At 55.8% G+C, this 24390-nt stretch overlaps 1 protein-coding gene across 1 annotated transcript in view; it reads left to right on the top strand.

Annotated features, from left to right (window-relative positions):
- The window catches only part of Sult2b1 (sulfotransferase family 2B member 1), a 30630-nt gene extending 6419 nt beyond the window's left edge, over nucleotides 1-24211 (top strand). The window contains exons 2-7 of the mRNA XM_076839349.2: nucleotides 10295-10437; nucleotides 16838-17046; nucleotides 18997-19123; nucleotides 19457-19551; nucleotides 22383-22563; nucleotides 23988-24211. Of these exons, the coding sequence (XP_076695464.1) occupies nucleotides 10295-10437; nucleotides 16838-17046; nucleotides 18997-19123; nucleotides 19457-19551; nucleotides 22383-22563; nucleotides 23988-24211 (979 nt within the window). The remainder of the gene's footprint in view (nucleotides 1-10294; nucleotides 10438-16837; nucleotides 17047-18996; nucleotides 19124-19456; nucleotides 19552-22382; nucleotides 22564-23987) is intronic.
- Nucleotides 24212-24390: the final 179 nt, after the last annotated feature.

Genomic DNA, 24390 nt, shown 5'->3' with positions numbered 1-24390 from the left:
AACTTAGGGAGGCCCTCAGCAACTCAGTGAGACCCTGTCTCTAAATAAAATATAACAAAGGGCTGGGGATGTGGCTCAGTGGTTAAGCACCCCTGGGTGCACTAGTACCAAAAAAAAAAAAAAAGTATGGATTTTTTTTCTTGTCATTAAATAACAACAGCTATTTGCATTGTATTACGGTGTATTAAGTATCATGAGTCATCTAGAGATGGCTTAAAGTAAGGGGAGGCTACGACATGCCAACCCTGTAATGTATTCTATAACAGACACCCAGAGATTTTGGATGCCACACGGGGTCCTGAAACTGACCCCCACGAGGTCAAAGGTGACTGTATTCACAGACGTGGAAAATGTGAACATTATGCCAAGCAGAAAAACCCACATGCCAAAGGGTGCATTCATGTGATGACAGTCTAGAGGGTCCAGGCCAGGCAAACCCGGCCTCGGACAGAAAATCTCAGAACAGCAGACTCTGGGGGGGTTGGGGGGGCAGAGCAAACCTCGGGGGCTGGCTGAGCACCCTGGTAGGGGTTGGATCACGAGAAGGCGCGGCCTTTCTGAAATCCACTGCCATGTGAGCCGTTCTCCAAAGGCAATTGATTTTTAAAGAAGAGAAGTGGGGCGTCTGGCAGTTCTGGTTTAAGAAAATGAGTTGTAGCCGGATGTGGTAGCACTCACCTGTGGTCCTGAAGCAGGAGGACCGGTCACTGGAGGCCAGGAGCTCAAGGCCAGCCTGGGCCTTAAAATAGAGAGAGAGAGGGAGGGAGAGAGAGAGAGAGGGAGGGAGAGAGAGAGAGGGGAGAGTTAAAATAGGAAAAAGAATGAGATGGCTACAAATGAATCTGAAACATTGTCATCAGAGATTCATTGAAAAATCAGCAAGTTGCAGAGTAGGTTTCATATTAATGTGATTAGGGGGAGGGGGAGGAGGAAGAAATCAGAGCCAGAAAGTGTGAATGTGTGCAATCATGCATAGGTTACAATCCCAACCGGGGTCCTGCCAGGCTAGCGGGCGATGACCATGGAGGCGATGTGTGTGTGTGTGTGTGTGTGTGTGTGTGTGCGCGCGCGCGCGCGCGTGTGCTGCAGCTGGAACCTGGCCCCACACACGCTAACTCTGTGCTCTACCACTAAGCTGCACCCCCAGCCCTCAAGGAGGCTGAGTAACCCCCATGGTCACAAGTATGTGTAACATTCATAATCCTAGATGGCCAACAGATATGGGCAAGAATGTGTTTCCTAATTACATTTCCTAAACACAAGGACGAATGCGCAGGTATCCATGCTAAGACAGGAGAAGTCACAGTTTCCTCTGCATCCCAGCCCCAGCGGGCTCTCCTGGTCTTGTGGGTCAGGAGCCCACGCTCCGTCAACTTCAAGTCACCTCTGGTCCCACCAGGCAAGGATTGGGAGGGTGACCACCTGCAGACTCCAGGCATTGTGTGCAGGATTAATCATTCAAGATGTGCAGTAAGGCAGGGAGAGGAAACCGAGGTTCTAGGGGGAACCTAGATCCATCCCTGCAGCACTTTTAAAGCTTCAGGTCAGAAAAGATCTCTGTGTGTATATCTTGCTAAATAAATGCCACCTCATAACCTTTTCTTTATTTTATTCTGTGGTGCTGGGGATGGAACCCAGGGCCTTGTGCATGCTAGGAAAGCACTCCCCCACTGAATCACATCCCCAGCCCTTTTTATTTTTTTTTAATTTTGAGACAGGGTCTTGCTAAGTTGCTGAGGCTGCCCTCCAACTTGTGATCCTCCTGCCTCAGCCTCCTAAGCAGCTGGGTTTACATTCAGCTGTTTATGAATTTCTTTTACAGAAATTATTTACATACAATAAACTGCACAGATCTAAAGTCCACCAATTTTGATAATTATGTTGAGATGCGGCATCTTGCTGGGTTTCTGTTCTCGAGACTAAAAGGCTCAGGGGTCACTCTAGTTAAACTGGGTTGACCGGGCTGCACGAAATAACCACACAAGAGACACAAATACCTTTTTCTTTGGGGTTGCTGTGACGGCTTCTCTGACCTTAAGGGTGCGCAGAAAGAGAGAGAGAGAGAGCACACACACGCTGACCCCTTTTATTGAGGAGAAGCTATTCAAATGAGGCAAGGGGTCAGGTTTCAGGGGGCTGAGTCTATCTTCATGTTGTCCACTATCAGCAGGTTGACTGACACCTGGGTAGGCCACACCCAAGGGCACAGTAAGAGGAAGGGACACACACAAGGCACTTCCATGGAAGATTCTATCCTAAATAGGGCAAGGGGTTATATTACAAAGGAACAGGTGAGCATAGCTTCACCCACGGGGCTGTAGCAAGACACACCCATTTCTGTGACTGATGGCCTCAGCACCCAGCTGGGGAGTGTAACTCAGTCACCCATGAGGTCGGCCTCCCACAGCATCTCCTTGTGAATGGCTGGATGTCAACGTTTTCAGGGACCTTGGCTTCTCTACCCATTGCATTATTGCTTTTGGTTCCTCTTGAAACAATGTTGCAATCATCATCTTGGTATCTGTTTCTCTGAACACTTCCTCAAGGGCATCTATGGATCCCATGTGTTTCTGGGAGGTTATCTTTTGCTGGTTATTCTGCAGCAAGACCTGCCCTTCACAGGCTGGTCCTCCTAGGTGGAGCATAGTAGACGCGGAATCTCTGCTCCCTCCCAGCGCCTACTAGTGAACGTAGACTCAAACAAGGTCATAGATGCTGGGCGCCGAGGTGCAGCCTGTCATCCCAGCAGCTTGAGAGGCTGCGGCAGGAGGATTGCAAGTTCCAGGCCAGCCTGGGCAACTTGCCTCAAATTGAAGTTTGAAAAGAGCTGAGGATGTAGCTCAGCGACAGAACGTTGCCTGGTATGTGTGAGACTCTGGGTTCAATCCACCCCCTCCGAAAAACTAATACACAAAGAAAATAGTCACTAAGTATTCAAACCATTGTCAGCAGACGGGATGCTGAGACGGAAAAGCACTGGCCTGGGCTGGGGATCCCTGCTTTATCCCAGGTGGTCCCAGAGGACCCCACCCTGAAGAGGGATGCTTTATTTCCCTGCTGCTCAGTGACCCCAAGAGGTTATGCCCGGCTTGCTCAGCTGAGAGGGTTTTTTCCCAAAGCATGAGTCATCCTGTTGAGGTGGAGCTGGGGACACTGGCCAGCCCATGGGGAGGTGGAAGGGCACCCCTGGCCAGGAGAACAGCAGGGCAGCGGCAGGGCGTCAGGAGGCTGCACGGTCTATTCTGGCAGCTGGTGTCTGGAATGCTGCTTGGGCTGGGAGCCCTGGCAGCCTCCCCAGGGACAGGCGAGCTGGCCACTGGCGTGAATCAGCAGGACAGCCCAAGAGGCCCGGGCTGCCCTAGGATCTTGGTCCCAGCCCCAGCCTCACACAGGCCCCCACATCCCAGAGGTGCCCCCGGTACCCCCTTCAGGTCTTCACCCAAACCTGGCCTCCTCAGAGGGGCCTCCCTGACTCCACGTATCTGAAATTGCAAGCTCTGGGGCTCTGAATGCTCCACAGCCCCCAGGGCTGTCACCTTCCGGGACCACTCTCAATCATTACGTCTGGCCGTTGCCTAGTGCCACCGCGTCCGGCACACCGCGACTGCCTGGGAAATATTTGTGAGATGAGCAAATGGATTTGCCTCCACTGCAGACAGAAAGGCCTGAAGCTCTCTTGGGGCACTAGACTGGGAGGTCCCTTGGAACAGAGGCCCCTGTGTCACTCCCCACCCCCGTGACACCTCCTTCTATGGCTCCTTCTTCAAATGAAACCAGAGAGGGCGTGAGATTGCCACATGGCTGGTGGGGCTGTCATGCAGGTGGCGGGTGGCTTGTCAGTACATCCCTGGGTGGCCAGGAGGGACGCTGGCCTGCCAGACGTTTCATTGTAATAATGAGTGTTAAGTATTTATGCGAACGAGGCTCTGAAACATATAATTATACAGGCCAGGCGTGGTGGCACATGCCTGTCATCCCAGTGACTCTGGAGGTTAAGGCAGGAGGATCAAAAGTTTGAGACCAGCCTTGGCAACTTCGCAAGGTCCTGTCTCAAAATAAAAAATTAAGACTGGGGCTGTAGCTCAGTGATAGAGTATCCCTGGGCTCAATCCCCAGTCTCACAAATGATAATTAAAAAATAATGATGATCACACCATAAAGTCGACCTTTGGGCTGGGGACAGTGGCTCAGGAGGCTGAGGAGGAGGATCTCCAGTTCAGAGCCAGCCTCAGCAATTTAGCAAAGCCCTAAGCAACTCAGTGAGACCCTGTCTCTAAATAAAATATTTAAAAAAAAGGTCTGGGCATGTGGCTCAGGGGTCCAGCCTTCTGGGTTCAATCCCTAGTACAAAAAATTACGATAATTAATTTGAAAAACTGGACCTTTGGGGGGAAGTGTATTGTTTTCATCGTTTTAATTCAAGTATGGGCTTGACCAGAGCCAGGGACCAGAACTGTTCGGTCGCCCCAGGCAATGCCCCCCCAGCAACGCCCCCCCAGCTGCCCTTTGGGGAGAGACCCTTCCCCGTGGGGGCCCCCAACAGAGGAGGACGTTCCCCTGTCACAGTTCCCCTGTGCGGTTGTGCCTCTGAGACTCCTGGTTTGTTTCCTGATGCTGTTGTAAGAATTTCCCCCAAACTGAACGGCTGACCACGGCCCCAGGGTGTTCTCACAGGTCTGGAGACCAAGTCCAGGAGGGTTTCCCAGGGCCCGATCCACGTGCCACCAGGGCTGCCCCACGATGCTCCGGGGAGGATCCCGGCTTCCAGAGGCCAGCTGTTCCTGGCCACGGCTGGCGGCGCTCCCTCCCTCTGCAGGGCCAGCGCCCACCTCTGGCCTCGGACTCCGGGCTTCCCATCTGCTCTCTCCTTGTGAGGACCATTAGCACCCCACCCCATAACCCAGGGTCGCCTCCCCATCTCAAGATCCCTGACTCGATTCCTCAGCCAAGTCCCTGTTACCAGGCACTGGAACACACCCGGGGGTCTGGGGGCGAGGGCGCAGGGCCTGGGGGGCCACAGTCAAGGCGAGGAAGGGCGCCCCTCTGGCCTCTGGGCCGCGGGTCCTTCCCCAGGGGGCGCTTGCGGTCTCCCCTCCGCCGCTGGGGGCACTGTGGGAACGGCGGTGCCTCTGGGTGTCCATCGACCCTCAAAGCCCCCAGGGGCTCCCCGGAGTCCAGGTGGCCAGGAGCCTGTGAGCGTGGGGAAGTGGGAACAGGTTTCCTTTTGTCTTGGATCAGCCCCCAGGAGGCAGAGAAACTGCTTTAAAAGCCTTGCTCCTATTGGGATATTTGACTGCGTCTATAAATATGTGTGATATAAAGTGTGGAACAGAGGGAACCGTGCAGGTGACGCCAGGCCGGGACTGCTGGCCATGGGGACTGAGGATAGACGAGCTGCTGCCACCTAACCAGCCCCTGCCCCTGCCTGGAGGAGCCCGGGAAGAGGCCCAGGGAGACACGCCTGGCACTAAGCTGTTTAGGGCCTGCATTTGGGGACACACGCTGGCGGGGGCTCCAATCCCGGTCTGCTCTCTGCTGCTGTGTGATGTTAGCCACAAACAGAGGCTGAGAGAATAGAGGTGTTTAGGTCTCGCAGGCGGTGGGTGCAGGCGGTGGGCGCAGGCGGTGGGCACAGGCGGTGGGCACAGGCGGTGGGGACAGGCGGTGGGCACAGGCGGTGGGTGCAGGCGGTGGGCGCAGGCGGTGGGCACAGGCGGTGGGCGCAGGCGGTGGGGACAGGCGGTGGGGACAGGCGGTGGGTGCAGGCGGTGGGGACAGGCGGTGGGTGCAGGCGGTGGGGGCAGGCGGTGGGCGCAGGCGGTGGGCGCAGGCGGTGGGGACAGGCGGTGGGGACAGGCGGTGGGCGCAGGCGGTGGGCACAGGCGGTGGGGACAGGCGCAGGCAGCATCTTTTATTCCTTCAACAGCCTCCTCTGGGCCAGGCTCTGTGGGCAGAGAAAGCCGACCCCGAGGAAAACGAGTGCTTAACAAGCCCTGGGCTGGTGCAGTCGCGGGCAGGGAAGTGGGCAGGGGGCTGCCTAGGCACCGGGTCGCTGTCTCTGTTCAGAAAATAAAATGCTTCAAGGGCCAAAGCTCCTTGAGCATCTGTACAAAGCCACAGTGGAAAATTCCACCCCCCCAACCTCTCAGGACAAGTCCAAATCCATTGCATAAAATGACCTCCCGGCTATGCATACAAAGGCGCACGTGACCCAGGGGAATTTCGAATTTTGTGTGTAGGTTTGGATCCCATCCCAACAGCTCTCGTTACAGTGCAGATGCAAATACTTCAAAATCCAAAGAAAAAGCCTGAATCTGGATCTCCTCAGAAAGCCAGTCAGGGTGGTCAGGGAGCCTCGCGGACGGGGGCAACAGCAGAGCAAAGGCTTGAAACTAGCGGGGTGAACGGAAGGAAAAGGGGACAACGAGTGCAAAGACCCTGTGGCCGGCCTGTGCATGAAGTGTGGGATGAACGGCGAGGTGTGGCTGCAGCCGTGAGCTGGCGACAGGGCAGCCAGTGGGGAGGCAGCGAAGCCTTTGCTTCTGTTTGAGTGACATGCAGACTCAGGAGGGTTTGCGGGGAGGACGCAGGTTCTAACCAGAACCTCTGACTGCCGTGTGGGGAGAATTGACTGGGGGTCTGGGGCGGAAACGGGGAGACTGGGCCGGAGGTGGGCCCTGCACTCTGCGCTCTGGGCTGCCATGAGCGGGGGTGCACATGAGGAAAGGGCTGGGAAAGGGGCTGCCCACGACCGAGGGCCCTGCCAGCTGGGTCTGGTTCTGGGTTTTGCTTTGGAGACCGGGGCCTCTCTGTGTCGCCAGGCTGGCCTCCTACTCCTGGGCTCAAGTGAGCCTTCTGCCTTGGCCTCCCCAGTAGCCGGGACCACTGCCTGGCTCTGCTCTGCTAACCCTTTTTGTTTTATTTTGAGCCAGGTTCTCACTTAGGTGCTGAGGCTGGCCTTGAACTTGCAGTCCTTCTGCCTCGGCCTCCCTAGCCACTGGGATCACAGTGTGCCACTGTGCCCAGTTCTGCTCAGGTCTTGCTGTGTGGCGTTGGCTGATAGCTAGCCCTCCCTGAACCTGCATCTCTGCTCCTCTGTGGCACAGAAACCCGTGCAGACAGCCCAGTTTCACCCCATTGGTGCCAGGACAATTATTGACTCAGGTGCTGGTTGCCTGAGCTCAGCAGGTAGGCGCGGTGGAGAGGTGTGGACACCGTGGCCTGAGGTTTGGGAGCCCTTACCCTCCCACACACCCAGGGCTGAGAGCCACAGGGACAGACAGAGACGTGAGAGCCCTCGGGCCCCTTCGGCTGCCCCTGGGGAGCCCCTGCCGTCATTCATTCATTCAAACCTGGCGAAGGCCCTGGTCCGGCCCTGTGGGTCTCCCCTGGAGTCGGGGGGCTGCAGTGACTCATTCAGTTTTGGGGTACTGGGGGCCTGGTGGCCCTTAGTTTTCCCCTCCTGCAGGTGGGCAGGAGAGGGCCCCGGCCGAGCCTCGGTGAGACCAAAGGCTGAGACAGAGCCCAGAGCTTCCGTTTCCTAGTGTTGACCAGGAGCTCAGAGCTTAAGAGACACCAGCCGCCTGGATCCTCAAGTAGGACCCTCTAGTAGGACCCGACAGCAGAGGTCACCGTCATCCTCGGGGAAACTGAGACTCCAGTCGTCACCGAGAAGGCAGGAGAGCCGGCCTCGGCGAGGCGCTTAGCTGCCCATCTGCCTGGGAACCGTGGCTTGGCCCCACCCACGGGGCTGCATCTGCCTGGGCACTGGTGACATCGCTGCTCCACTCCCCACGCTCAGCCTGTGGGCTGACTGATGACATCAGGGACAAATAATGACCGCTTCCTGAATGCAAGCCAGGAGTCAGGCCTTATTCTAACCATTTGTCCCCTCCTGCCATCCTTATTTTTTAAAATTTAGGAAACTTTGATGCTGTGCTTAGTCCATGCCAGACCCGGTCTGAAGCCTTTCACAGGCTTGTAATGACCCTGTGAGGTGACCATTATTGTTATTCTCATCATATGAATGAAAAAACAGGCACAGAGAGGTTAGGTGACTTGCTCAAAGCCACACAGCTGGCTGGAGATGGAGTTCAGACCCACACAGTCTGCACCGGGGTGAATGCCACCAACCAATACGCTTTGCTCCTTCTCTTATCCCTGCTATAGCTGTGGGGAAACTGAGGCACAGGGAGATTGAGCATCTGGCCGCAGCTCAGTTAGAAAATGGCAAACCCGGAGGCTCAGCCTGCAGGATCCAGCTCCAGAACCACGTTGATGCCTGGGCCACTTTGGATGCGCAAAGCGCCCCCTGACCCTGGGGGTGACCAGCCCACCCCCATCCCTCAGCCTTCCGCCAGCAAACCTCGGTCCCCCTTCCCAAGCCCCTCAGACACTGCTGTTTGGAAACCCTGGCTGAGCTGGGCACCCCAGGCCCCCGCGAGGCCTCCTGTGACCCCCACCTGGTGCCAGGTCTCAGCAGGCCCTTCCCTCCGGTGGAGCCTCTGAGCCCCCGAGGCCTTGGGCAGGAAGGCAGGAGCCCCCAGGTGCCTTGGTTTCCTCATCCACCAACTGGACCGGTGAGGAGGGGCTAGCAGAAAGGGCCTCCGAAAACCAGCGCTCTGACCTGAATCATTGTCAGCCCCTTTTCATTTTAGCAGAAGTTTCTTCCCTGATATTTCATTCGCTCCTTCGCTCCCTGAATATTTTTCCAAAGGGAACCTCACAGTGGGGTCGTGCCACCAAGTCTCAGCCCACAGCGCAGTGAATTTGCCACGTGGGTGGAGGGGCCCCCAGCCTCCTGTTCCCTGTCCCCCAGCAAGGAGCGCGGCCCTCCTGCCCTCCGCCGCCATAGATGGCCTTTTCCCCATTCTGAATTTTTTTTGTAGTTGGACTCCTGCAGTGTGGACTCCCGTGTGTTGTGTCCCTGGTGTGGCATTATGTTCCCGAGTCTCATCTGTGCCGCAGAACCAAACCCTCTTTACATCGCAGATATTTGGGACTGTCCTCTTGACTGCTCTGAAATAAAATTCACAGACAATGTGCTCTAGTCCCCCTTCTGTGCTGCCCCACCTTCTCTGGTTTTAGTCACCCTGGGTCGACTTTGGTCCAAACATAGTCAATGGAAGATTCCAGATGTAACGGTTCGTAAGTTTTAAGTTATACACCCTTCTCTGCTCCATGATGAAATTTCTCGCTGTCCTGATCCATCCCGCCTGAGACATGAATCATCTTTTGGTCCAGTGTTTCCACTCTGTATAGGGTACCTGCCTGTTTCTCCTGGTTATCAGATCACCTGCTGCTGTACAGCCATTCTTGTAGGCAGAGTTTGGTACCATCTGAAGTTTCAGGCAGTGGGGGTCTTGGAAGCCCCCTGCAGACTGCTGCCTACAGATAAGGGGGGGAACACCGTAATCTATTTACACGGGTGAATTTTTAAGGTTCAATATATCATCCTATGTGTGCTGTAACGGGAGACGCATTGAAGGAAACACAGTGTGGTGGGAAGACTGGGCCAGTCCTGGGTTTGTGGGGCCTGAACCTTAGTCCATGTCAAGAGCACCCCTGAAAAAATAAATAAGAATGGCTTCCTATGACTGCATCTTTAGGTAGGTGGAATGTTTATTGCAAATGAGAAAAGAAATCACAGTGAAGTATTTCCTTTTGGAAGCCAACGGATTCCCATAAATATCCCAGAAAAATCACGGACAGTGGCTATACCCACTTCACGCCACAGGCTCGAGGTCCTTGCACGAGGAGTGTGGTGACCTAGCTTCTGTCCCTCGCCTTCCTGTCCCTCACCCCACAGTCAAGAAGCGCCACACCAGCCAGTTCACGGGGGCCTTGCTGTGCACGAGGAGGGAGAGCCCTGCTCAGCCGCACCTTCCCCAGCCCCGTCACCGTCCCTCTCCCGAGGCTCGGACACCCTGGGGAGGTCCAGGCTGACAGGACTGTGGACTGACCAGTTGCCCTTAAAACTTCTTCCTTTGGCCACTTTGGCTGCTTGAACCTGTCGCATGGGAGGCTGGGAAAGCAGCACCGGTCACTTGATTCTCACGTTGTGCCTGCTGAGCTGGAGCAGGGGCGGGCAGGGCGCCTGGCGCCTGCCTCCGGAAGCCTCCGCCCCACTCTGCAGGCTGTGTAGAACACTCTGTGTCCCGCCCGCTGTGTGGCTTTGAGCAAGCCACACTCCCTCTCTGTGCCTGGCTTTCTTCACCCATACCGAGGGAGTTAGTCAGGACACCGTAGGGCTGCTGCTCTGCCTTGTGACCACCACCTCCCTCTCCTCCCACAGCCAGACGGTCTCCGGCGAATACTTCAGATACAAGGGCATCCTCTTCCCCGTGGGCCTCTACTCCCCGGAGAGCATCAGCCAGGCCGAGAACACCTCCAATGTGCGCGACGACGACATCTTCATCATCACCTACCCCAAGTCAGGTACCTGTGGGGCTGGGGCTGGGCCAGGAGAGCAGGCGGGAAGGGACCCAGGATGCCGGGTCCCCCAGGAGGGGACAGGGAAAGAGCCACCCGGATGAATCTGGCCTCTGCCCTTCCAGTCCCCTGCGGAAGCAGCCTTCCCAGACACCACAGGCGGGCTCCCTCTCCCCGGGGTAGGCTTCTCCCCTGCTAAAATCAGGCCCCCTCTGTACCTGGACCTTCATAGCATTCATTACTACCAACTACTGTATCTTTTTTTTTGCGGGGGGGTACCAGGAACTGAATCCAGTAAGCCACATCCCCAGCCGCGTTTTATATTTTATTTCAGGGTCTCACTGAGTTGCTGAGGCTGGCCTTCAACTTTCGATCCTCCTGCCTCAGCCTCCTGAGCCTCTAGGATTACAGGCATGCGCCACCACCCCTGGCTCATTTAAAAAAAAAAAATTATTGATTAGTCTCTGGTTTCTCCACTTTGTCTGTCTGTCTTTTTGATACTGGGGATTGAGCCTCAGAGGTGCTTTACCAATGAGCCAAAAATTCCGCCTGTTAATATTGTTTTATTTTGAGATAGGTCCTTGCTAAATTGCTGAGGCTAGCCTTGAACTTGAAATCCTCCTGCCCCAGCCTCCCGAGCCTCTGGGATCACACGTGTGCGCCAGCAAGCACAGTTTAGATTTTCTGGAGCAGTGCTCGAGTCTCTAAAACGACAGGGTTGACTGCTATTTCCAGAAAACTTTGAGAATTCTAATGATGTAACTTCACCCTTTAAAACATAAAGCCCCCTCCCCTCCCCATGTCATTTCCTTTTTTTTCTTATTGTGGTTCTAGGGCTCAAACCAGGGCCTTGCACAAAGGGCCCTGCTCAGACCCAGGACGTGCTCCACCACCGGGCTGCCACCTGGGCCCCAGCATGGGGTTCTGAGTGCGCGTGGAGCGGTTCTGACATACATCCACTCACCATGCGACTCGCCCACTGAGCGCACGCCGCCTGCCCGGGCTTTGGCAGTCACAGAGCTGAGCCTCCACCCGCACAGTCCATCTTCGAATATTTCCATCCCTCCATCAAGAAATCCTGGGCCCCGAGGAGCCCGCCCTGCCCCAGACCCAGCACCCAGGGTCCACTCCCCGTCTCCAGGACTGGCCTGTCCAGGAGTCCCCTGTGTGGGGACTCATGCAATGAGTAGCTTTGGTGTCTGGCTTCTGTCACTCACGTCGTGACATCCACAGGTGCTTCGTCCCCCTCTCATGTCACTGATACTTCATGGCGTGCGCAGGCCACGTTGTGAGTGGATACCCATCAGCCGAGGGGCGATCGGTCCTTTCCTCTCTGGCTGCTGTGGATGACACCCCCGTGGTCATCGGCACACAGAGATCTTATGAGGACCTGTTTTCAGTTCTGTGGAGTTCTGGGATTGGACAGACACAACCTTCATATAACTATCATCACAACGACAGAGGCAGGCCCGGTGGCCCACGCCTGCAATCCCAGCAGCTCAGGAGGCTGAGGCAGGAGGATGGCAAGTTCAAGGCCAGCCTCAGCCACTTAGCAAGGCCCTCAGCAACTTAGACCCTGTCTCAAAATGAAAAATAAAAAGGGTTGGGGATGTGGCTCAGTGATTCAGCACCCTGGGTCCCCCCCCCCCAAAAAAAAAAGAAAAAGATACAGAATACACCCAACTGCCCACATCCCTTGTAGCCTTTGGTCATTAACTCCTCCCTCCACTCTCCCCCTGGAAACCGGTGATCACCTTGTACCCCATGGTCTTGCCCTTTCTTAAATGTCACCTAGATGGAGTCACGTGGCATGCAGCTTTTGAGACGAATGACAGACTTATTCCACTCCCCATGATGCACTTTGGGTTGTTAGAGTGGTGTTGAGGCCGCAGGTTACGGGCTGGTTTTGGGCTGTAGGGACGGGGCACAGTCTGTCTGGAGTCGGTTCCTCCAAGGTGAATAGGAGACAGCTTCTAGGAAGCTTTGTGGACAGGTCTGTGGTGGAACATGTTTCCACTTATCTTGGGTAAATACTCAGATGAGCGATTGTTGGCTCTGTGGCTCCCGTGTGTGTTGAGCTTTATAAGAAGCCACCAGGCTGCCGGGTGCCACTTGGCCAGGCCCTAAGAACTCAGTGAGCTCCTGTCCCAAAATAAAACAGAGAAAAAGGCTGGGGATGTGGCTCGGTGGTTAGGCGCCCCTGGGTTCAATCCCTGCTACCAAACTAACCCAAAAAAACCCAGCGGACGGTTCTCCCCAGGGGCTTTGCCACTTTGCCTGCTCACCAGCAACGGCGCTGGGTCCCCTGCTCTGCATCCTGCCAGCTCACCACCACCAGGTGGTTTCCAGCGGTTAGATAGGCGCCTACTGATGTTCGATGTCAGCACTGTCTGGCCGTCCTCTGTCCTCCGTGGTACAGGGTCTGTTCCAATCTCTCCCTCCTCTAAGTGGGCTGTTTGTTTTCTCATCGTTGAGTTTCGAGACATTTCTTTTACAGTCCATGGAGGAACCCTTGATCAGATGCGCGTCTTGAAGCCTCCCCCTGGCTGCGGCTGCCTGAGCGCTCTCTTACCAGAGCATAAGAGCAGAGATTCTTCATCTGGATGAGATCCCATTAGTCACTTTGTCCTTTTACGTATCGTGCTTTTGTTGTATCTAAGAAATCTGTGTTTAACCTATGACCACAAAGATGTCTGCTGTTTCTTCTTCTAGAAATTTTACAGGTTTAAATTGCACATTGTGATCCATTTTGAGCTGGATGTTATCTGTGGTATTAGGTAGAGATCAAGGTTCTTTATTTGTGTATGGATGTCCAGATATTTTGGTGTTTTTTTGTTTTTGTTTTTATAGATTTTAAATGGATTAACTTCTCCCCAGTCCTGTCACGTGTAGATAGCATCACATTCACTTTTTCTTTTAAGATAGTGCTGGGGATCGGACCCAGGGCCTCACACATGCTGGGCAAGTGCTCTACAACCACAATACACTCCCAGCCCATCCTCTTTTTTTTTTTTTTTTTTAGAGAGAGTGAGAGAGGAGAGAGAATTTTTTAATATTTATTTTTTAGTACTTGGCGGACACAACATCTTTGTTTGTACGTGGTGCTGAGAATCGAACCTGGGCCGCACGCATGCCAGGCGAGCGCGCTGCCACTTGAGCCACATCCCCAGCCCCTAGCCCATCCTCTTTAAAAAAAAAAAAAAAAAATTTCTTTTGAGACAGGTTCTCTCAAAGTTGTGGAGGTTGGCCTCAGACTTGCAATCTTCCTGCCTCGGCCTCCCAAGTTGCTGGGATTATATCATGCCCGACCCCAGTGGTTTTTTTTTTTTTTTCCTTTAACAGTTCCGCAGTATTTCACAACACTGACATACAATCATTCTTGTTTAACCATTTGCTTATTAACACTTAGTAATTTTTAATCTTTTCCTTTTGTTTATTTAGTACTGGGGATTGAACCCAGAGGTACTCTACCACTAAGCCACACCCCAGCCTGAGCACATTTTAGTTTGTTTTTTTAAACTATTCATATTTCCTTTTCTAGGATGATCTCTGGTACCCGCCCCCCCCCCCCCATTGAACTCTTGGTCTTTCATTGTTTTATAGGAGCTCTTTATATATTAGTGAACTTAATTCTCCATGGAGACTGAATTACAAATATGTTCCCCAGTTGTTCTTTTTACTTTCATCATAATTTTTCTATGCATATCTTTAAAATTATGTATTGAGTTTGTTTTCTCTGGTTGACTTCCTGATTTAGGATCTCTTTGGATTTATGGCTCATCATTATGATCATGATCACAGGGTTTTTGTTTCTTTGTATTTTAACACAAGGTCTCACTCTGTTACCCGGGATGGCCTGGAACTCCTGGGCTCAAGGGATCCTCCTGCCTCAGCCTCCTGAGCAGCTGGCTGGGAGGGATGACAGGCTCCACCACCGTGCCTGGCTGATTGTGGTTTCAGTGTGGTGGACCACAGTCATCAGGAGCGCGGGTGGAGGCTTGGATCTTTTTTGGTGCTTTAAGGTCACAGCAACACTCCATGATGAAACACTTGTCCCTTGGTTATTCCTACCTTAGAAAATGTGGGAAAGTTCTAGAACATCTCTAAGCCCTGACTTTCCCCATCTCCAGTTTCTTTATTTTCCCCTATAATGACAACAGGACTTATGTGTATCAGTTAGGGTATACGTTAAGCTGCTGTAACAAAGAGACCCCAAGAAATAACCAGGATTTTCTCCCTTATAACAGTTCAGCTAGGTGGACATTTGAGCAGGCAAGTAACTCTATTCCAAGAAGTCAGAAAGGCTTAGAATGCCCTTCTAGCTTGGTGGCTTCTAAAATGGTGCCGTCCTCTTTGGCAACACCACTTCCAGAGTCCTGTCAGCAAAGGGAAAAGGGAAGACAAAAGGGGAAAGGGTATGGAGGACAAGCAGCTCCTCTTAAAGGCAGGGCCCAGAAAGTGCTGTCCCCTCTACTCACAGCTCATAGGCCAGAGTTTAGTCACGTGACCACACCCAGCTGCAAAGGATTCTGGGGGCTGTAGTTTCTGGGTAAATGCCAGCGTGCTCAATGAACCTTAAATATTCTGATACTATCACCAGGAGGGGAAAATGAACTGTGAAGACACTTGGCATCAACTAAACCACCTCTCACGAGTGCATCAGTCAGCCGCAGACGGGAGAGGCTTAATGCAAAGAAAGATTTAAGGGCCATTGGGGTGGCTTTTTAGAAATTAAGAAGTATTGGCAAGGATGTGGAAAAATTGGTTGGAGCCTGGTTAATGGGAGGTTAAAATGGTACAGCCACTATGGAGAACGCTCTGGTGCTTCCTAAAAAAGAAAAATTAAACATAGAATTATCGTATACTCCACAAGGTCACTTTTTGCTTTTTGATATATACTCCAAAAAAAAAAAAAAAAAAAAAAAAAAAAAGTCGGAGGGCAGGGACTCAAGTAGATATTGGCATGACGATGTTCACGGCCACATCATTCAGAATGACCAGAAAGTGGAAACAACCCAATGTCCATCAAAGAACGAGTCCATCATTCAGCCTTTAAAGAAGAGGAAAATCCTGATACATGTTCTAACTCACATGAACCCTCAGACGCTGTGCCAAGAAGCCAGACCCACGGGTCCACTCACAGAGGCACATTCCAGGGTGGGTGCCAGGGGGTGAGGGACCGTGGGAGTGGGTTGAGAGTCCAGAGTTTCCTCGATGGTAAATTTGCATTATTCAGAAGTAGACGTAGCAGCCTGTAACAGGGGCTTCCAGTACAAAAGGCTAGAAACTCAGAAGGACTCGGGAACAGCTAAAGCAGCACTGCTTCCAGGGCTGGACTAAGCCCCAGTGAATCTGGAAGAGGGACTCCCCCTCCCCCAGCTAAGATTCGACTTTCACCGGAGCTGACATTTCCTGGGGGAGGAGACAAATGTCACTGGGTGTCCGCCACAGGGCTGATGGCTGGTGACCACAAGATCCACAAGATCAGATCTGTGAATCCACAAGACCCTCGAGAGGAGCCGGTGAGGCCCCGTGGGCGGCTGCTGCGTTCCTCCAGCGCCCTCTACTGGCAAAGCCGGGCCCAGCCAGCTGGGAGGGCGAGGGGTTCAGCACCAACATCACCCGCCAGCGCTTGGAGAAGCAGCAGAGCACACGCGGATGATGTCGCAGGGGTGGTGGTTGGAATCCCAGTCAGTGGAACCCTAATCATAGGCTGTTGTGGGCAGGAGTATAATTTTTCATGGCTCTGCTGCGGTCTCTTGCCCTCTGAGCCCATCTGCACCCCACGGATGGGGGGCTGCCTATACCCAGGGTCCTGGGGCTCAAAACAAGGCAGCGGAATAAGCAGATCTTGTACCCAGGCACCAAGGCCTCAATTCTAACTTAAAGGGGGGTTGCTGCTCCGCCACCAAAGCCTCGGAATGTCAGTGGCTGAACCCCATAATTTATTTCTTGTTCTCACGAACCCCAGAGCCATCGGGTGGATGGGGAGGAGGGAAATCCACACTGCCATGGCCATCTGGTCCTGCCATCCCTGGAGTCTATGTGACCAGCCGGCAAAGAGTTGGTGTTTTGGGGCCAGGCCTGGAAATGGCTGCAGAGGTGGCTGCCACCTACTTGTCCCTGGCAAGACAGTCACATGGCCCCACACAGAGACCAGAAAATACAGCCCCAGCAGGCAAGTGGACCAGGACTGGGCAGCCAGAGGCCATCTGTGCCACATGGCACTGCCCAGCCCCACCACCTGGAACCAGTGGCTTTGTTTCTTTTGAGGCTGAATTTCCTGCTCTGAGGATGAGGCCGCTCAACCCGGCTCTTCCCACGGTGGCAGAGCACTCCGTCGACCTTGTTGCCATGACCCTGACCGTGTCCCGCCCCTGACTGCGCTGCCCATCTCTCCCAACAGGCACCACTTGGATGATCGAGATCCTCAGCTTGATCCTGAAGAACGGGGACCCCTCCTGGATCCGCTCGGTGCCCATCTGGGAGCGCGCGCCCTGGTGTGAGACCATCATAAGCGCCTTCACCCTCCAGGACCAGACGAGCCCCCGCCTGCTGAGCTCCCACCTCCCCATCCAGCTCTTTCCCAAGGCCTTCTTCAGCACCAAGGCCAAGGTGGGGGGGCTGGGATGGGAGGGGGCAGGAAGAGGGAGCAGATTAGCAGATCCACTCAGCACCTGTGTGTTGAGCAGCTACTGTGGGGGGGGCTCTGACCTGGCACAGTGGTAAACGGACGTCAGGAACCCTGACAGAGGGAGAGCAGGCACAAAGGCCCTGTGGTGGTGGTGGTGGGGGTGTGGCTGGAAACAAGTGGATGAGGGGAAGGGGTGGAGATGAGGTCAGCGGCCATGTGAGCCGCCCTGAGGATTTAGGAGGGTGGTGGTCAGGCCTGGGCTGGCTGGCGCCCCCTGGCTGCCAGGTGGGGGACACTGTCAGGGCAAGGGCAGAAGCAGAGAGGCAGAGAGGAAGCAGCCCTGGTGGCTCTGGTGCCGGTGGGAGGTGACAACTGGACCAGGGTTGTGGCCTTGAGGTGAAGGAAGGGGACTGGGCTGGAGGTGTGTTTGAGGAGGGAAGGAGAGGCTCTACTGACAGATGAGTCCAGGTGACAGCTGAGCCGTGATGATACTGCCCCCTGCTGGGCGACCCTGGTCCAGGCGGGGACTGCAAGGGGCAAGGAGCTGCGGAGATCTGACGGGTCTGTGTGGGACCCACGGGCATCTGTGCCGTCCTCCCTCAGCCTCCCTGAGCCTTGGTTCCAGCCCCTGTGCGGCTACCAAATCTGCAGCTGCTCACGTCCCTTTATATAGAAGGGTATTGCGTTTGCACATGACCCGGGCACTTTAAATCATCACACACACACACACACACACACACACACACACACACACCCCGCCCGCCCCACAAGGCAAGCGTTATGTCAGACAGCCGTCGTCGTCCTACTGTGCGGCTTAGGGAATAACGAGGGAAAAGCCTGCCCACGTCTAGAACCAACGGGCCCTTTCCTGAATGTTCCGTCAGCGTTAGCTGAGCTCATGGCTGTGGAAGCTGCAGATACGGAGTGGGGTCGTGTGGACAGCATCCATTCCCCCGGCCACGGTGTGTGACGACACCCCGCAGTGTCACTCACCCGGGAGCTCTCCTGAGCCTCCAGTCCAGGCTTTGATGGGGCGTTGGTCCCCTGGATGTGGCTGTCACCTGGCCGACCTCCGTCTCCGACCCTCCAGGAGTCGGGCTGATACCGCATGGCCCCCGACACCAGCCCCAGCGTCAGCACAGACTTATGGTGCGGCCCGAGACCCGAGGCCCCACGCAGGCAAAGATCCTTATTAAGCAAGAAACTCCAAGGCCTTCCAGGTTTCCTCCTGGACCCGGGGGGAAGTTCCAGATCTTTCTTTGGGCAAAGTGAACCGTCTATTACACAGGGCCAGGTGGGGGTCCCGGGATGCACCCATCTGACATCAGAAGTCACACTGGTGACTAGGGGATCCACCCCTGATGCCTGTGTAAGTCCCTGAGCACTTCCGTGGACTCTAAATAAAATACTAAAAAGGGCCGGGGATGTGGCTCAGTGGTCAAGTGACCCTGAGTTAATCTCCAGTATCAAAAAAAAGAGCTTCAGACGTCAGCCCAGGTGGCTCTGTGCTGGGGCCCCAGGAGCCAACGGGGGCAGTAAGTAAGGGAGCAGGGCTCCAGATGTAGAAAGCGGGTCCAGTGGAGGCTGGAAGGCCAAGGAAGGGGCTGGGGCCCTGCTATGGGAACGGTAAAGGGGGCCAGCTTTGTCTCCTGGTCCATGCCTCCTGCCCTGAGCGCCCCCGTCCTGAATCCCGCACCTTCTCTCTCCACCTCTTTTCCCTGAGGCCAAACTGTCCCTCCAGCTGGCCCAGAAACAGCTGCTCCCTGTCCCTGGTTGGAAGGAGCGCTCTCTTCTCCTGGGGAGTCTGCTGAGAAGTCTGCCCCGCATCCTTCCTGCTGTAGGGTCACCAGAGGGGCTGGTGGGCAGCAGCCTTTGGTCTGGGGTTCTACCTTTGTGTGACGTCTGTCCCTGTCCTGGCCATCCCCGTGCAGGTGATCTACCTAAGCAGGAACCCCCGGGACGTGGTGGTCTCCTTCTACCATTACTCCAAGATCGCCAGGCAGCTGAAGGACCCTGGCACACCCGCCCAGTTCCTGGAGAACTTCCTCAAGGGCGAAGGTGAGCCCTGGGTGGAGCAGGGGACCCAGACGGAAGAGGATAAGAAAGAAAGAGGCAGCGATCCGATACCGGACCTTACAGAGTGGGGGGGGAGGCCAGGAAGTAAGCAGACTGGGAGGCAAGGAGACGGAGGGACGGACAGACAGAGGAGGAACCCAGGCAGATGGTCAAGGGCTGCCTACGGTGGGGAGCTGGGGAGGAGTGGGCTAGAGGCAGATGCAGTGAACTTGGCAGATGCAGGAGGGTGTCCGCTCTGGTGGTGTGTGTGGTGGGGGGTGCCGCGTGCTGAGGTAGAGTTGGTGCCCACCCTCACCCCTGCCCCTCTGCCCCCAGTGCAGTTCGGCTCCTGGTTCGACCACATTAAGGGCTGGATTCGGATGCAGGGCAGAGAGAACTTCCTGCTCCTCACCTACGAGGAGCTGCAGCGGGTGAGTCCCCACCTCTGCCTCGCCGGCCCTCTACCCTCCCCGCTATGCCCCAGTGCACCAGGGGATGAGGAACAGAGACCCTGAGCAATTCAGAACAGGGCAGTCAAGGGGAGCCTCTGAGGCAAAGGTGACACCAAGCCAAGGTCTCAAGGAGGAAAGAGAGACAGAGAGCCATAGAGACATGGAGGGGGAATAGTGTCCTGGGCAGGGGAATAGCCAGTGCAAAGGCCCTGAGGTTGCTTCTTTTCCTTGATGGGTTCTTAGGAGAACAAAGAGTCTGGGCACAGAGGCTCACACCTGTAACCCCAGCGGCTCAGGAAGCGGAAGCAGGAGGATCTCGAGTTCAAAACCAGCCTCAGCAACATCAAGGCTCTAAGCAACTCAGGGAGACCCTGTCTCTAAATAAAATACAAAAAAGGGCTGGGGATGTGGCTCAGTGGTTGAGTGCCCCTGAGTTCAATTCAATCCCCAGTATCTGCCCCTGCACCCCAATAAAAAAAATAGAACAGGAGAGCAAGAGATCCGTGCAGAGGACAAAGCAAAATAGGAAAAGAGAGGGTGGAAGGGGGAGCCGCCGGAGGACTGCACCTGTCTCTGAGCAGAGGGGGAGGGGGCGAATGAGATCAAGGGGAGTTGTGTGGAGCCTGAGGACCAGCAGAGGAAGCAGTGGAGGAACAGCCTGGGGGACACACTGGGATCCCAGCTGGACCCCTCCGAGGGCCCTGGAGCAGGCCCAGGTCAGGGGCGCCTTGCCTGGTGCACTCAGGGGTGGCTCCCGGGGGCCAGGCAGGGTGGAGGCTATGGCTCTGGCCAGCTGTCGGACAGGTGCTGGGCTTCCAGAACAATCCACAGCCAACAAGCCCAACCATTCAAGGTTCCTTTTTTCTTTTTTTTCTCTGACACTGGGGACGGAACCCGGGGTACTCTACCACTGAGTCACATCCCCGTCCCTTTCTCAAATTATTTTATTCTTAGAATGGGTCTCCCTACGTTGCTGAGGCTGGCTTTGAACTCGCCATCCTCCTGCCTCGGCCTCCCGAGCCTCCCAGCCTGCGCTTTCCGGGGTGCGCGCTCCACATGCTCCCGGCCCACTCCTTCCTGCTGCGCTCTCTGCAGGGGAAGGGTCTGGACTCTGGTGCCCCACAAAGTTGAAGTCCCCTTGAAACTCTCAGCTCAGGCAGGGCTGGAGCTGGGGGCCGAGTGGCGCAGCTCCCTGGCTCCATCCCAGCACCCAAGCCAGCAGCAGCAGCAGGAGCAGAAACATGTCGGGGCCCAGAAGTCTCCCCCTTAAAATGGGTGAAAAGAACGGACTCACAGCTAGGGCACGGGGATTCCTGGCACCGGGCCCTGTGACCGCTGATCAGGTCCAGCCTCGTGAGCACCGCGTGGACAGCGGTGGAGAGGGCAGACCTGACCGGGAAACAGAGCGAATGTCTGCCACTTGGTGCTGAATCCCAAGGTGACGGCACTTAATCCCCCACAGCAGGGACAAGCCAGGCTACCTGCTCTGATGCAGCTTCCTCTCCGGGGAGCAAACAGGGAGTTAAGAACTTGAGAGAGCTTCCCGAGGTGCACAGCCCTCCCCCGGGCTCCCAGCGTAATTTCTTTGTCCACCGGGTAAATGTCCTTTGATGGAACAGGGGAGGGTGGAAGATGCGGCCACCGTGAGGACGTTCCCTTGTCCCCGGGTGGGTGGGCCTTTTCCACCAAGCTTTGTTCTCCAAACCAAAAGTAGGCCAGAGAGCCTAACAGGGCTTCTGGGCCACCCCAAGGCGGAGGCTGAGCCCACAGGTTGGAACTCCTGGGACACAGCAGTGGTTCAAGCAGACAGAGGGATGGAGGGTCAGGAAGAGAGGTGACCTGGAAGAGCAGGGCAGTCCAGCTGCAGAGCCACCTGGAGGCGGGCCGCGCAGGGCGCTGAGTATCACAGAAGGCAGTGGGGCGGAGGGGTCTGTGAGCTTCAGACCTGAGTCTGAGCTTCTCCCTGGCTGTGTGGCCTTAGACAAGTGTCTTCCCCTCTCTGAGCCTTCACTTACTAACAGATGATTCTTGCAAAGCTGATAACAGGATCAGAAAATGCACATGAAGGGTTTGGACCAGAGCTTGGTGGACACTAGGTGCTCATTCTGCAGTGATTTCAATGATCACTGTCCCAAGGAAGGTGATATTCAGAATGCATCAATGACAGAGGACATTCTGACAGCCCAGTGCCAGGTCTGGAGGGAGGAAAGTATAGGAGGGAAAGTTCTGGAAGAACAGGGTGGGAGGCCTTGGGAGGAGCTGAGACCAGGCCACCTTGTCCTGGAAGGGCAGGCCTGGGGACCAGGACCCTGTCCTGGGGCACTGGGGAGCCGTGGGAAAGCTGGGAGGAGAGGGGCAGCAGTGTATTTGGAATGGGGAAGAGGCTGGGGGCAGGGAGGCTGGGGCAGGACAGCAGAGGAAGAGGGCAGGAGGGACAGGCCGATGACAGGGTGTAGGGTGAGGGGACGGCGGGGTGTGGCCAGGCCTGGGAGTCTAGCCCTGTGGCTGGGACACGGAGGACGCTCCCGAGGGGGGCCCAGCAGGTGCTGACCAGGTGCTGCCTGCTTCTGACCCCAGGGAGGATGGGCTCCAAAAGGCCCTGAGCTGACTCCTGACCCGCTGTGACCTCAGGTGCACCCAGCCCCCACTCAGAACCTTCCAACCCCTTGGCCTCGCCTGGGACAGAGGTGGGAAAATACGCAGGGGCAGGAGGCACCCGGCCACCCAGGGCCAGGACCTGGCATCCAGCCCCCTGGATGCGACGCCCTCCCACTGCTGACCCCTCCCCACTCACTCTCCGCCGCTCCCAGGACCTCCAAGGCTCCGTGCAGCGCATCTGTGAGTTCCTGGGCCGGCCGCTGGACGACGAGGCCCTGAGCTCTGTGGTGGCACACTCGACCTTCGGTGCCATGAAGGCCAATTCCATGTCCAACTACACGCTGCTGCCCACCAGCCTGCTGGACCACCGCCAAGGGGCCTTCCTCCGGAAAGGTGAGGGAGCTCTGGGCTCCGGGATTCAGGCCCCACCAGGCCACCAGATCGCTGTGTGATTTGGGCCAGTTCCTTAGCCTCTCTGGGCCTCAGTTTTCCCAGCTGGAGCGTAGGGGTGAACAGGGTCACTAAGAACCCAGGATTGACTTCGCTCACAGAGCTCAGTATAGAGCCTGGCACACGAGTCTCTGCTCTGAGTCCCCCTCTCCAGGGAACAGGACCCCATGGGCACTGATCCAGGCTGCCAACCAGGCCAAGGCCCACAAATCCTCCTTGGCATTAAGAAGAAATACTCTAGTGTCAGATTACAGAGCAGGGGTAGAAGCAGTTAGTCCTGCTCTAACCAACTGACCCAGGCCACAAACAGCACACACCTGTCCTCAGCTTACACTTCTGGGGGGCAGAGATCCAAAATCTGTCTGCCTGGGTAACATCAGGCCAAAAAGACCAGAAATCTTCTGAAGACTTCACAGGAGAATCTTTTTGGTTTCTCACTAACCTACATTCCCAGTGCCTGGCCTCCTCCTGCATCTTCAAAGCCAGCAGCCGAGCACCCTCCGTCCTCCAGTCTCCCTCATTTAAGGCACCTTGTGCTGCACACGCCCGTGATTCCAACAGCTGGTGCTAGAGGATTGTAAATTTGAGGCCAGCCTCAGCAATTTAGTGAGGCTCTAAGCAATTTATAGAGATCTTGTCTCAAAATTTAAAAATAGAGGGCTGGGGCTGTAGCTTTGGGGTAAAGTGCCCCTGGGTTCAATTCCCAGTACAAGGGGGAAAAGAAAGCATGCCTTGTGGTGACATTGGGCTCACCCAGATAATCTAGAACCATCTCCCAACACAAGATCCTTCACCACATCTTCTAAGTTCCGGTTGACATGCAGAGTTACATATTCACAGATCCAAGGGTTGGGTAGGAGGCACCTGGGGGCCAGATAGGGCCCGGCTACAGGGAGACCGGTGGCCTCTCTACAAGCTACTGTGATGGGCATGACATGGGCCCCAGGATTCCAGTGCCCCGCTGATCACCCATGACCACAGAGGAAACCTGAGGCTCAGAGGGTGGTGGAGCCCTGGGGCTGCCAGGAGGCCCCAGACACCTGACAGGGTTTCCGCAGGGGAGGGGCCCAGTCATCACCCAGCAACAAGAGTTAGGGGCAGGACAGAGGAGGCGACCAGACTGTAAGAGACGTGCTGGACAGAGGCAAAGGGTCAAGGGGCAAAGTGGGGTGCCAGGGGAGGGAGGAGGTGGGGATTCAGAGCCCTGCAGGTGACACCATGTAGGAGTCCCCCATCCTAGGTAAAGGGGGTGACAGGTCGCTGGGGAGGTGGAGGGTGCTGTGAAGGAAGATGCTGGAATGTTAGGGGTGAGGGGAGGACGCCCTGAGCGGCTCCTCACCCGCGGTCCCTCCCTCCGTCCCCTCCAGGGGTCTGCGGGGACTGGAAGAACCACTTCACGGTGGCGCAGAGCGAGGCTTTCGACCGCGTGTACCGGGAGCAGATGCGCGGAGTGCAGGCCTTTCCCTGGGACGAGGCCCCGGAGGAGACCAGCCCGATCCCCGAGCCCCAGCCCAAGCCGGAGACTGAGCCCGAGCCTGAGCCTGAGCCCGATCCCAGCCCCGTCCAGGCCTCGGATCCCGCCCACCCGTGACCCTGAATAAACACGTCGCTCCAGCCCGACTCCTTGATGCGCGCGAGGGCGAGGGCGGCAGGGGGCGCGCGAGGGCGCTGGGGCGGCGGCGGGGACCCCGCACCTGGCGCCCAGGCTGCGTTCCACCGGGGCCTTGGGTCCCATCTGTCCCGCCAGTGGGGTTGGTGACTCAGGAGCCC

The sequence above is a fragment of the Callospermophilus lateralis genome, chromosome 18 (genome assembly GCF_048772815.1).
Source record: "Callospermophilus lateralis isolate mCalLat2 chromosome 18, mCalLat2.hap1, whole genome shotgun sequence".
NCBI classification, from domain to species: domain Eukaryota; kingdom Metazoa; phylum Chordata; class Mammalia; order Rodentia; family Sciuridae; genus Callospermophilus; species Callospermophilus lateralis.
Note: the sequence above shows the minus strand (reverse complement) of the source record. Positions and strands in the feature narration are given on the sequence as shown.